This window comes from Drosophila subpulchrella, chromosome 2R (assembly GCF_014743375.2).
Source record: "Drosophila subpulchrella strain 33 F10 #4 breed RU33 chromosome 2R, RU_Dsub_v1.1 Primary Assembly, whole genome shotgun sequence".
NCBI lineage: Eukaryota > Metazoa > Arthropoda > Insecta > Diptera > Drosophilidae > Drosophila > Drosophila subpulchrella.
The window spans coordinates 3,112,851-3,125,832 of record NC_050611.1 but is presented as its reverse complement, the minus strand read 5'-3'; the positions used below and the strand labels follow the sequence as shown (position 1 = coordinate 3,125,832).

Below are 12,982 nucleotides of genomic sequence, written 5' to 3'. Positions count from 1 at the left end.
GTTTTTAGTGCAACCTTTATGGTATTGTATACCAAATACTAAATACATATATTTAAAAAGGCCTACGGATAATAAAGGTATTTTTCAATGTATTTCAACCCAGAAAACTTGTTGAAACTCGGAGGTTTAAATCTACTTTAAATTTTTAAAATCAGTTAGTTACTAGAACATAGTTCCCATCGTTTCAAATTAATATCACTTCTTATATGAAGTGTGTATTAGATATAGATGTAAATATCTTTATCATTCAAGATTGAATATGTATGCAAATATATTTCATTTACCTTATATCCTGAAAGTATCGATAATTTTCCCCCAGCCCACTTTGTCCTTGACTTCCCTGACCGATTTCTTTGTTCTGTTTATCTTTGCAGAGGCTTAAAGCGTTTCCGGCCAACAATAGACAATGGCGCTGGGCACCATCAGCAGCAGCCAAATCGGGCGAGCCCCATACGGCTTTAATCCCAGAGTGGGAGCAACAACAACAAAGGTGGCAACAAATCTAATTACAGAACAACAATAAGGTCAGGCCCTGGTGCCGCTGATGATGATGATGTTGGGAAACTTCCGCTTTGTTTGCCCGGGCGGAAATGAGGCGCAATATGTCGTCCAGTCACTGGTTACCTTTCCCACTCTGTGAATAGTGACCTCGAGCGAATCGAGCTGAAGGAATCCGGGCACAGCGATTGCCTGGAATTTAATTAAAGTGCAAAAAACACGAACCGGAGTCCGCGAAAAGGGTCGAAACAAAAGAGCAGTTGCCCGGGCGTGGAGGGGGCGTAAAGGGAGGGCTGTGGAGGGGTGGCCCATAAATCTAACCACCCCCAACCAACCCGACCAGCCCATGCTGCACGTTGTTGCAATCGAGCTGGCCCACGTCCACTGGCCAATTAGCTGCTGCAACAGCCGAGAGCGGCAATCGTTTGGGCCCCATTGAACGCGTACTCCGGCCGAGCCCAGCTGCCTCTCTGATGACTGCCGCCAAAAGACGTGCGGGCAGCAGCAACAGCAGCGGCAGCAGCAGCAGCAATGGCAACGAGCAGCAGTCCCTGCAGCAACATCTGCAGCTGCAGCAGCAGCAACACCAGCAGGCCCAGCCCAATGAGTACCAGCAGTTGCTGCAACACCCGCACCATCACCACCAGCAACACTACGGCAACAGCAACAGCGGCAACAGCAACAGCAACAGCGGCAACATCGGCAACCCACAGCAATACCACCAGAGACAGCAGCAACATCAGGCGACATTGCGCGATTGCTCCGTCAAATTGCCGCTGGATATCCTGTGAGTACGGCCAACAAATCATTTTGGGCTCGAGTTTCGCTTTTGCACGTAGCCGATAAGAAGGCCATCCGGGGGGGTTCACCGAAAAAGGTCAAGCCACTCCCCAGCTCCCCGGGGAATCTAGAAACAGAGATAGCCGCACGTCTGGCTGGTTTAATAAAATTTACATTTTAACAACGCGAATGAAAATTGCATTAACTTTAACGGCACAACATTTGCTCGATTCGATTTTCCCCGCTGCTGCACAGCACAGAAAAGCAGTCCAAAATGAATCAGAGAATTATAAATATTTACCCCGGCGACGATTCGAGGGGCGGGGGGATGGCAGAATCGTGCCCAGAGACAGGGACAAATGAAGCGTTTCAAATGCTTAGCGCCGCGAAAAGAAACTTATTCCAGTTTTGTCGGGATTGGGGCGCCTGAGCCTGCTTTAAGGCGGGGATTTTGGCTTAAAGGCTGCCAGCCAACCCAGAAAGTGTGTGACAACAGAGGCGCAGGGGGGAAGGGAGGGGCAGGTCTTCGAGGGGTGGTGCTGCGTTTATGCAGATCGCAGTCAAGTGGCGGCCCGCCTTGTGGGGCTCGAAACGAGGCCAGTCGCAGCCGGGCTGCTACACTTGGAGAAATAGAGGAGGAGATTAAAAAAACATTTCCCTAAACTTAGTTCAAGAAATGCGAAAAGTTTCTTAGAAACTCTTCCCTAAGAACCATTAATTAATGTGGGATTAGGCCTCAAGACTTAATACATTTAAGATAGTTTAAATTCTACTTTAGCTTAATAGATAGCCGATTTCTCGAGTCTTAGCCGAAGTTCCTTATAACTATCTGTCTAAAAAGTTAAGGACAGGATAAACTTGCAATAACAAATCGATTTTCTTGACTCGTTTAATAAATTTGAACGAGAAACAATGACAGAGTGGTGTTATTCATAGGGTTACGATGGTTATATGCCATTTTAGATTTTATCTATAATATATAATCTCGAATCAGACAATTTCATCTTAGGAAGCTTTATGAAATCATCAATTATTTTATCGAGCCGCAAATGAAAGAAAAAACTAATTTTCATTAATGTTACGTTGTCTCTCCGAGAAATGTAAGCTAGCACTCGAGATACTTTGTCTGTTCGGAAATGAGAAGTGTTGGGTATAATATTTCCAGTAATTAAATTTTTTATCATTACAAATTATAATTTGCGTCATTTTATATTACTTATAATTAAAGAACAAAATTACAAAGCAATAAAAATAATTTTTTTTGGTCATAATGCATTAATCTGTTTTAGTAAAACAAATTGTGCACCTAACGACATTTTTTATTAAGACAAGCACTGTAAGCAGCCCCATTTCTCGAAAAAATGGTATGTTTGTATTCACCTCTTAAAACGGAATGGTATATATTTTTTTCAGTGCTGTTACTGCAGCTGCTGGCTTAAAACGGGCTAAGAAAAAAAAACGGCAGTTGTGAATATAAAAAGAACTTAAAGCGTGTCGACAACTGGCAGGAAAAAGGGTGGGGTTGAGTGAGGAGGGGTGGGAACTAGGGGTTGGGGATGGGGATGGGGAGTGGCAGGAAGTCGGTCGGTCTTGCTCTGAGGTTGCACCCTGTGCCACAAACGGCGCCGTCGAGTGAAGTGCCTCGACTCCTTGCGGGCCTGCAGCCAGTGTGTCGTTACTTTTAACGAGGTGTCGCATGCGAAGTGGATGAGAGGCACCAATGGAGCGGGGAAAACTTCGGGGGGGAAGCCACCAGTTGCCACACATTTCCAGCCATGTCCTGTCCTACTACCAGTACTCTCCTGCTCCCGTCCCTTCCTATCCCTTCCCCCTGTGTATGAAAATGCACTTAGCCGCAGACTGGCAGCAGCTCCTTCTGTCACCTGCTAATGCCCCCCTGCCCACCTACCGCCCTAACCCATCACACGCCCCCATTTTAGCCGCCCAGCCGTGTGGCATGCTGCAAATGAAGTCATCCATTAGGCCACGTTACGTATACGCCTAGCGTACTGCAATGTGGTGCTCATAATAATGCTGGCAGTGTTTGTTGCGGTCTAAGCGGAAACGTTTATAATGGAATTCGCTTAAGCGCCGCCGGACGCGGACTGAAAATGGAGGACGGTGTCCAGAGTGTCGTCTTGCTAATTTAGCCAAAGGCAGCCGGAAAAGGAGGTGAAGTTGGGACTAGAAAGTGCAGGGAAACCGCCATCGTTAATTACTCGGCGCAGACGGATAGGGCAATCTAATTAGCTGGGGCGGAAGTTGGAAAGAATCGAAACCAGAGCCAAAACCAAAAACTAATCGATGCCTTTTTGTTCTTGTCTATCTTTTCCTGCAGATGGCTACCGAAATCGGCGATGCGGCCGGCGGGTCCTGATGCCTCGCCCACCGACTGCATCCTGGTGGTGGGCGTGTCCCGTCCAAAATTGGCCGTCGTCTTCCTTACGGTCATGTTGATCTCGCTGTTCCTCACCTTCCACGTCCTGTACGATAGTGCCGTGTACAACATCCAGGCGGCCCAGGCGGTCCACGAAAGGCATCGGCTCTCCCTGGCCGTCTCCGCCTCCGCTTCTGCCCTGGCCTCCTCCTCGTCGTCCAGTTCGGGCTCCCACCCCTCCTCCTCCTCCTCCTCGTCATCCGGTGCCGCCTCCAATCATCTGCCGGTGTTCGTGAAGCCCGTGCCCAGTTCCAATCAGCTAAGCCATCCCATGGTCTTTCCCTCCAGCCGAGTGCACTTTCCCAAAACCAGTCGACGGCTGCCACAGGTAAGTACTTGGGTTCGGGGAATCTGCCACGGCATTCGATAAATTATAAAATAGTTTGCAGAGAAACGGTAATTACTAAGATCCCAAGTTGCAATGTAGAGACTAAGCCACATAAAATGTTTTAAGAACTAATTTAGAATGGTTACATTTATAAACATTTATATATCAAACATTAAAAATTGATTCTTTTTCTTAAAACCTAACACATTTAGAATACAATTGAAAGACAATTAAGACAATAAAAATACAATTGAAAGAACCCAGAGCTTTAAGACAATAAAAATCCCTAGAACCTTTTAAATCTACGACGAATTTTGTATTATAACTAATGTTTTAAAGAAGCAAACTTAGCTTTTATTTGTAAAGTTAGTAAACCCGTTTCTTTTCCGCAGATTAACGTAGGTTTCAAGCTCAAAGTTTAGCTTAACATCCGGAAAGGAATCGACCCTTACGCTAATAAAATAACTAGGGCATCTAAAAAAATATTCAAAAACAGAGGATTTGCTGTCAATATATGTAAATTGTAAATATAGGAATCTAAATATCTTCTTGATTTCTTCACTATACCATCAGTGGTGCTATTTATTCGTAGGGTCTGTCAGATTTGAAAGAGTTTTAAATTTTAATATGTACTATGCCAAGAGCGATAAAAGTATTGGGTTCACTGTAAGATTTTTAGTGCTTTATGGTAACTAGCTCCCATTTTTCAAAGGGTATATGCCTAGAAGTAGGGGTGGTATTATTTAAAATGTACTACAAATACGATAAAAGTAAAAGTTCACCGTAAGATTTTTTCAGTATGTAATGGTAACTAACTCGCGTTTTTCCAAGTGTATATGCATATGAGTAGGGGTAGTATAGTGTGGGTAGTGGGGTAAGCCCCGACTAATTGCTGAAACTAGCATGTTCATGTTCTCTGGCTTGATTTCCGGACCCAGGCCCTCATCATCGGCGTGCGAAAGTGCGGAACCCGGGCGCTGCTGGAGATGCTCTACCTGCATCCGCGGATCCAGAAGGCCGGCGGCGAGGTGCACTTCTTCGACCGGGACGAGAACTACCTGAAGGGCCTGGAGTGGTACCGCAAGAAGATGCCGCACTCGTTCCGGGGCCAGATAACCATCGAGAAGAGTCCCAGCTACTTTGTGTCGCCAGAGGTGAGTGTTCCCAGTGTTTCCAGTCCCGCTTTGATCTCTAATTGGCAATTAGGATTGCCTTTCTCTCGGCCCTCGTCCATAATTATTAATTAACCGTCTGCCTGCCTGTGGACTACTGCCATCTACCATCCATCTATCAAATTAAAGCGAAACGCTGGCCAAGTCCCAGCCAATTTCCGTGCCCATGTCGGACTCGGAGCGGAAATGTTTGCAAATTCATTTGCCCAACGGCAATGTCTAACACCCAACTGAATCGCTTTTCGGGCCAGGTTTTATTATTGTTTCTTTTCCGGTCCCCCTGTTTTTGTTGCCCGCAGAGTGTCACTAAATTGGGTTTTTGGCCTGATGCAATTTCGCTGCGAGCCGGAAGTTGCATGTGTCGCAGGGAAAAGTGGGCCAAGTGGGCGGTTCAACTTTGGCTAGTAGCTGGTTGGTAGCTGGTTGGCATCCTCACCGGGCTGACAGGGCCATATTTTATCCAGTTTCATTTCAATTTTAACTGCCTTGTCCCTGCCGCGTCTGCAGTTGATGCATCATTTCAATTTGTCTGCCACTTGGATGGCGAAAATGGAGTTGAGACCGTAGATAAATCTTCATTAATGCTGTTATTAATATTTATTGAGATGCATTTCGGGGGGGAGAAGGAGGCGGCATTAGAAGCCCTCACCCAAGCGGATCTCGCTCAGCGTAAAATGTCAAATTTTCATGGAGAGCTCCATGAATAATGCATCTCCCCACGGCGTACTTTGGCCTCAAACCAAAGCCCTCGATCTGCTCCCCCGGGTTCGTGAACTCTGATATGTCAAATGCATTTTGGCCGCATTAAAGATTCAGCGAAATGTATATTCCCCGGGCGAACTGTGGCACTGTAAATGGTTCATCAACGTGAATAATTCCGAAACGCTTGAGTACACGGGGGAGAAACAAAAAAGTTATGAACTTGTTGCACGGCCTGGTGGCTCTTATTGAAATTGATTAAGTTTATTTACTCGGCTCGTTTCGCCCATTTGCGAGGCTATTTATACAACGTGGCAAATTCAAGGACCCCGGCGGAGCCAAGTCCGGGCTCTGCCAACATTGTACGGCAATATTTTCCGGCTTAATTAAATTGTTCACAGCACACTTGCTGCGGAAGTGCAGCAGCAGGGGGCGGATGGGCGGACAGGCGGAGGGGCGGTGGGCGGACAGGGGGCGTGGCTGCCACAAAAGGCAGCAAATTAAAGCCAACAAAAGGGGCGGCCAAGCTTCCCTTAAAACGTAGCACCCAGAGTTTGCAATTATTATCGATTGTTGGTGCCCGGCATAAATTCATTAATTGGAAAGACGAAGGCACAGCATCAGATACTCGGTTTACACCGAGGTCCACCTTGGGAAAACATTGAGAAAGGGCTGCAAAAACACATCATCATTTAATATCTTTTATGTTAAATTTCTTTAATATGGCAGCGCGTAATAGTTATTTTAAGCAGGTTTTTGTTGTTCAAACTGCAAACGTAATCAAATTCTTTTTCATTCAGTTTTTCAGCACATGCAATTTTGATTATTTTTGGGTTTTCGCTGCATAAATTCAGAGTTATTTTATTATTTGCATACAATCATGACGCAAAAACTATTAATTTTGGGAGAGAACGAGAATAAATAAATTGCACAAATTTTTTAGAATATTTAATTTTGCCATACAGCCTGATATAAAATCAGGTATTTTCTTTGTTATCTTTAGACGGTTGCATTAAACCGTAAATCAAAAATAAATGTAAACTTATATATTAAAATTGTAAAGTTTTTTTTGACAAGCTAAATAATACGTTTAGTCAGAGACAATACAAATAAACATTCAACTGCATTTTTGTAAGCCTTAGAACCTTTAAAAAATTTATAAATCTTTTTGATTTATTTTGATTATTTTCCTTAAAAATTTTTGACTAAAAAGTATCGCTTATAATATGTTTCTTTCCTTGTATGGTATTATTTAAAAAGATTTTTACGAAAAAATAAAGACGTTAGACAAGTTCACTTTGAGCAACGTAAATTTGTATTGAAACATAGAAAATAGTTTTTTTTGAGTCCATTTTTAAGATCTTAATCGAATTATTTTAAAATATTTGCATATTATATATTTTAGACAAATTTTACACGAAATCGAACAATTTCACATTTGGGTACTTGCACTTTTTTAGGAGACAATTCTAATATTTTCTGAATAACTTTGCAAGGTGGTCTATGATTCTTAGATCCCATAAATCCTATAAATATTGCTAAAAAGCAGGATACCAAATCAAAAGGACGCCCAGTGCTAGCTATTGAAGTTATCAGTTGCTTACAAGGAGCATTGTGGTCTAAAGGATTCAACAAATATTTATTTTATTTTCTGTTATATACTTTAAAGTTGATATCTATAAATTTTATAACTTTCAGGTTCCCGAAAGAGTGCGGGCCATGAACGCCAGCATCAAGCTGCTGCTGATTGTGCGGGAGCCAGTTACTCGAGCGATTTCGGACTACACGCAGCTGCGTAGCCACGCGGCCACCGCCATCCTCCCGCTGGCCGAGAAGGACCCTCCGAGTCCTGCGAGGGAGAGTTCTGGCGGCGGGGCAGGGGGCACTGGGGCCGGAGTTGGAACCGCAGCTGCCAAGATGTCGGCGCAATCGGTGCTGTATGCCAAACTGCAGTCGGCCCGTGGCTATGACAATGCCCTGGTGGGTGGCAGTGGGGCCGGAGCCAAGGAAACCAAAGGGAAAACAGGACCTTCTTCGTCCAGGAGGCAGGCGGCGGCAGTGGGTGGGGCTGCGATGACCACCACAACACTGTCGCCAATGGCAAGCGCCGCCCAAATGGCAGCCAAGTAAGTGAAGTGAACTGAGGCGTTTCCCGTGCCACCTCCCTGCAACCTCCTTCTTTTTGCTCCTGCTTGACATGCAAATGAAATGCAAACTGCAAATGAAAGTTGCCCAAAATGCGACTCTTGTCCTTGGCTTTCCCCCTTCCCGTCTCTGTCCCCCTGATGGGGAAACTTTCTTGTTGCGACCTCACTTGTTGACAGAGGGAGTGACGCGGGGCAGCCAAGGACTCTGTTTAACATGGTCGAGAAGTGGGAAAGGGAAGGGCAGGGGTGGAGCTGCTCATTTGCAGCTGTTGGCAATTCAATTTGCCGTCCTTGTCGAAAGGAAGATTTAAGGCCCCGAACTCATCTCGCTCACCCGTTCGCAGGTCCTTTGAGGAGCTGGCCATATTTCCCAATGGCACCGTTAACGAGGCTTATCGACCGCTCAGCATCTCCATGTACCATGTCCACCTCCACCGCTGGCTGGAGGTCTTTCCGCGGGAGCAGCTTCTGGTGGTCAATGGGGATCGCCTCATCGAGGATCCGGTTTCTCAGCTGAAACGCATCGAGGCTTTTCTGGGTGAGTAACTTTGGCAGGTGGTATTAATATCTTGGAGATTGAAAGGCGGCATGTGATTTATAATACCGTTTAAAACTTTGATTCTTATTTTATTTTAAGGAAGTAACTATATAGATATTTTACTTAAGTATACCCAACCGTATTAACTAACGAAACAGGAAAAGTTAAGGTCCGATTTCTCTACTTTTAGTTAAATTTAAAGTATGACTTAACTTAACAATTTCGAATGATTTCTAGGTCTTAAACCTACTTTTAGTTTGACATTCAGACGAGAAAACAGCACTAAGGCTCGCCCATATGTTAAGCTAAAGGTAGGATTTAAACATGGAAGCACTATCTGGAAAACCTACTTTTAGTTAACCAAGAGGACGAGAATACGGGCCTTATCTTTGTTTTTGGTTGTGTTATAAAAATATTAAAAAATTTTTTTAATGGTTCCCATTTTATTTATAACAATTTGAAGTTCCATCACTTAATTTTTAACAATCATTTGCTGAAATGCCAGCCATGAGAACAAAATATATACCTAAAAATGGAATTTTAAAATTAAAAACAAGGAAGAACGCTATAGTCGAGTACCTCGACTATCAGATACCCGTTACTCAGCTAAAAGGACCAAAGGAAAATGGAGATATGCAGCAAAGCGAGGTTGAAATGCGCCACCTACCGGCGGTAGACAGATTTAAGCGTTGTGGGCGTTAGAGTGGGCGTGGCAAAGTTTTTTTTGGATCAATCGATAGGTATTGACAAGACCAATACATTTCAGTTAAAATTTTTTATCTAGCATGAATATTGTGGGCGCCACAGGCTTGGGCGGTTTGTGGGCGTTAGAGTGGGCGTGGCATATTCGCGTGAATCTAAATCTGAAATCCCATTTCTCTATCTTTGATATTTTCCGAGATATCTGCTTTCATATTTCCGATTTTTTGAAGTTTGTGGGCGGTTTGTGGGCGTTCAAGTGGGCGTGGCAAACTTTTTTTTGGGTCAATCGATAGGTATTGATGAGGACAATACATTTTAGTTAAAATTTTTATTCTAGCATGAAAACTGTAGGAGCCTTAGTTTTGGGCGGTTTGTGGGCGTTAGAGTGGGCGTGGCACTCTGCTGAAACAAACTTGCGCTGCGTAAGAAGCTCAGGAATCTGCACGCCTAATCTCAATAGCCTAGCTCTTATAGTTTCCAAGATCTCAGCGTTCATCCGGACGGACAGACAGACGGACAGACGGACAGACGGACAGACGGACAGACGGACATGGCTAGATCGACTCGGCTAGTGATCCTGATCAAGAATATATATCCTTTATGGGGTCGGAAACGCTTCCTTCTGCCTGTTACATACTTTCCGACGAATCTAGTATACCCTTTTACTCTACGAGTAACGGGTATAAAAACTTAACAAACCAAATAATTGATGATACATCGTCGATATTTCGTATAGTGTTGCTTTGTTTTATCCGAAAAAAGAATTATAAAAGGAACTATCTTAATTTCAGGCATCGAGCATCGGGTGAATAGTGAGCACTTCTACTTCAACGAGACGAAGGGGTTCTACTGCCTGCGCTACGACAACGGGGACCGCTGCCTCCGGGAGACGAAGGGCAGGAAGCACCCGCACGTGGATCCCGTGGTGGTCTCCAGACTGAGGAGGTTCTTCGCCGAGTACAACCAACGCTTCTACGAGCTGGTGGGCGAGGATCTGGGCTGGCCGGAGGAATAAGCTGGGACTAGGAGACTGGACGGCAAATGGAGGGTTCCTCGGACTGGGCTGGATGCCAATAAATCTGCCGTTGGTCAATCGTTTGGGCCGCTGTGCAGCCAATTTAATTACAAGGAAGAGCAGCCCGTGTAAAAAATGGGGGCAAATAGCGGGGCAAAGTTATCCCGGATTTTCAGTTGCCATTTTCCGTTGCATATTTTCACGATGGGCGGTTCGCAGTATTTCTGCCTGGCCGAGTCGAGCAGCTCTGACAGTTCAATTATGTGCGCGTATTGAAAAATTGCATTCCTATTTTCCCAGACCAACCCAGCCCAGCCCAGTAAACCACCCACTCACCACCACCAGCACATGCAAATTTGCCTTTACACCAGCAAAGAACAAGCGAAAGAACAAGGAGTCACATAAAAAAATATAGTAAAATAAACTGCACGCATTTTGGTGTGCAGCAGGCCATGAAAATGTGTGTGCAGCATATACATCCTATATGCATCGCATATATATCGCATATATGTTGCGAAATGAAAAGCAATATCTACATGATGTTCGAAGGTTACACGTTTTCTACGTCTGTTTGTGTTCTACATGTCTGTTCTCTCTCTCCGTGCGTGTGTGTGCGTGAATTGGAGTGTCTGAGAGCATAAAAATTAATTAAGCAACTAAATGTGATTTTATAGCATGTAAGCATAGGACAAATTGAAAATGATTGCGATGGGTGGTTGTGGGTATTCGGGAATTGGGGAGAGAGAATGGTATCATATGGGGAGTGAAGTGGCAATTAAAAATGTATTTAGACTAACAGTCGGCTGAATTAAATGTGTGCGTACAGAAACATGAACAAAACTAAACATATCACATTTAGCATAATATAGCATAGCCTAGTGTATACACAACATATCAGGGGTACTCGAGGTCCCCAAGCAACTTGGGTACTGAATATGATTGAACTAATGCAATTCGTACGTTATGTTACATATCGAAAGCTAAACCAACCATGAAATCGAAACATATCAGCCGCAATCGTCGGCAAATATACAAGAACAAATATATATACAACATACATATCTATATATTATATACAAACGTATCGTAGACCGTAAGTCGAGCATCAAATTTGTTGTAAATGACTTTGATTTTGACCTAGTTTGTAGTGCGCGATGTGTCACGGAATCGTCATAGACAAACTTCTAGTTGAATATAGCCGTATCCTAGGTTAATAACGCACTGCCCAAACCAAAAGAATAGCTTGTCTGTTTAGAAAATTATACTGCACCCACTAAGTGATAAGTTTATCAAAGATAGTTTTTTAATGCATTTTTAAGACAGATTATTTTATATTCCCAAGGAGAGAAACCCATATCAATTACGGCAACTCTACCTATAGATACACATAATATATATACACTTATCAGCTGTTTGGCTAAAGTTTAAACATTTCGTATGCATATCAAACTCAATGTGAAAAACTCAACCTAGGCTAATACTTTCCGTGACGATCCATCCAATTTCGGTTGACACCAACAAATACACGCGTATGCATAGAGATATATGTATACCCCCCCTTTGGTTCGAGTACCAGTTCTTAGGGATCTTCAGCACAGAACTCGACTAGCGCCTAATCAATACTAAACAGATAATAGACTATGGAATGTATAAACCTTGTTTTTACAGTGTATCTCCTTATATACATCCTATGCTGATCTCTAAACGACAAAGGAACCACAAAAGGAATGAAACTAACCAAGCAATATAAATTCAAAGCAAGACTGAAGGTCCTCCGCAGAATATTTTATTCATTTTTTTTGTCAATCGCTGGTTATTTCAATTCTGTAAACCAACCAAAACAGATATAGTAGCAAAGACAACGAACATTACTAATTTGTTTATATTTTTATACAGAAGTAAAAAGTACATTAGCCGAAATCCAGGGAGGAAAACCGAAATGGAACCCATTTCCGTTTTAAAATATATTAAAGTAATGCGAAATTATATATTAAAATACTCAAAGAGCAATTTGTAGTCACATTTTGTCCTCTTACTTGAACTACGCCAATTGCATACAAAATACATATCAAAAGTTTAACTCAAATCTAGATCCTCCATTGATATTGATATATTGATATTATTGATGTATTGTCTACTTAAATTGAACGTGCAAAACTCAACAACTATAATGTACCTTAAAAATCAACTCTCTATTTCTTTAACTTTAACTTAAACTCTAATGATAACTCAACTCTTGCAACTTATTCAAACTTTCAATGTACATACCTACAAAAAGTATTCCAAAAATTAAAAAAAAAGAAATCAACTTATAACGAAGGAAATCGTATAGAAATTCAACAAATTGTAAGAAAACCAACAAGAATCAACATTTTATGCTATGGAAAATTTTACGCATGCAATAAATAAATGTAATTCGAAAAACGGAAAACATGTTGGGGATTTTTTTGTTGCTTCGATATCTTTTCACTTCACAGATGTTTTTTACAATCTTCATACATGAGCTTTGGTTTCAGAGCTTTTAACAGGTCTCGACACAAACCAATGTAAAATACTAGTAAAATACATCACTGGATTTATCAGAGGATTTAAAGTAGTTCGGATAAGAAATTCGGAAAATCCTTTTCAACTACAAAAAATTTTTAGGATTCCAAAGAAAAATATTT

At 42.7% G+C, this 12,982-nt stretch overlaps 1 protein-coding gene across 2 annotated transcripts in view; it reads left to right on the top strand.

Moving 5' to 3' along the window:
* Positions 1-12,738, top strand: part of LOC119549088 (heparan sulfate glucosamine 3-O-sulfotransferase 5) — a 46,398-nt gene extending 33,660 nt beyond the window's left edge. For both annotated transcript variants that reach the window (XM_037856819.1, XM_037856818.1), the window contains exons 4-9: positions 375-1,285; positions 3,617-4,043; positions 4,982-5,197; positions 7,613-8,040; positions 8,406-8,599; positions 10,093-12,738. In XM_037856819.1, coding sequence (XP_037712747.1) covers positions 972-1,285; positions 3,617-4,043; positions 4,982-5,197; positions 7,613-8,040; positions 8,406-8,599; positions 10,093-10,316 — 1,803 coding nt within the window. In that variant the 5' untranslated portion in view covers positions 375-971 and the 3' untranslated portion in view covers positions 10,317-12,738. The remainder of the gene's footprint in view (positions 1-374; positions 1,286-3,616; positions 4,044-4,981; positions 5,198-7,612; positions 8,041-8,405; positions 8,600-10,092) is intronic.
* Positions 12,739-12,982: the final 244 nt, after the last annotated feature.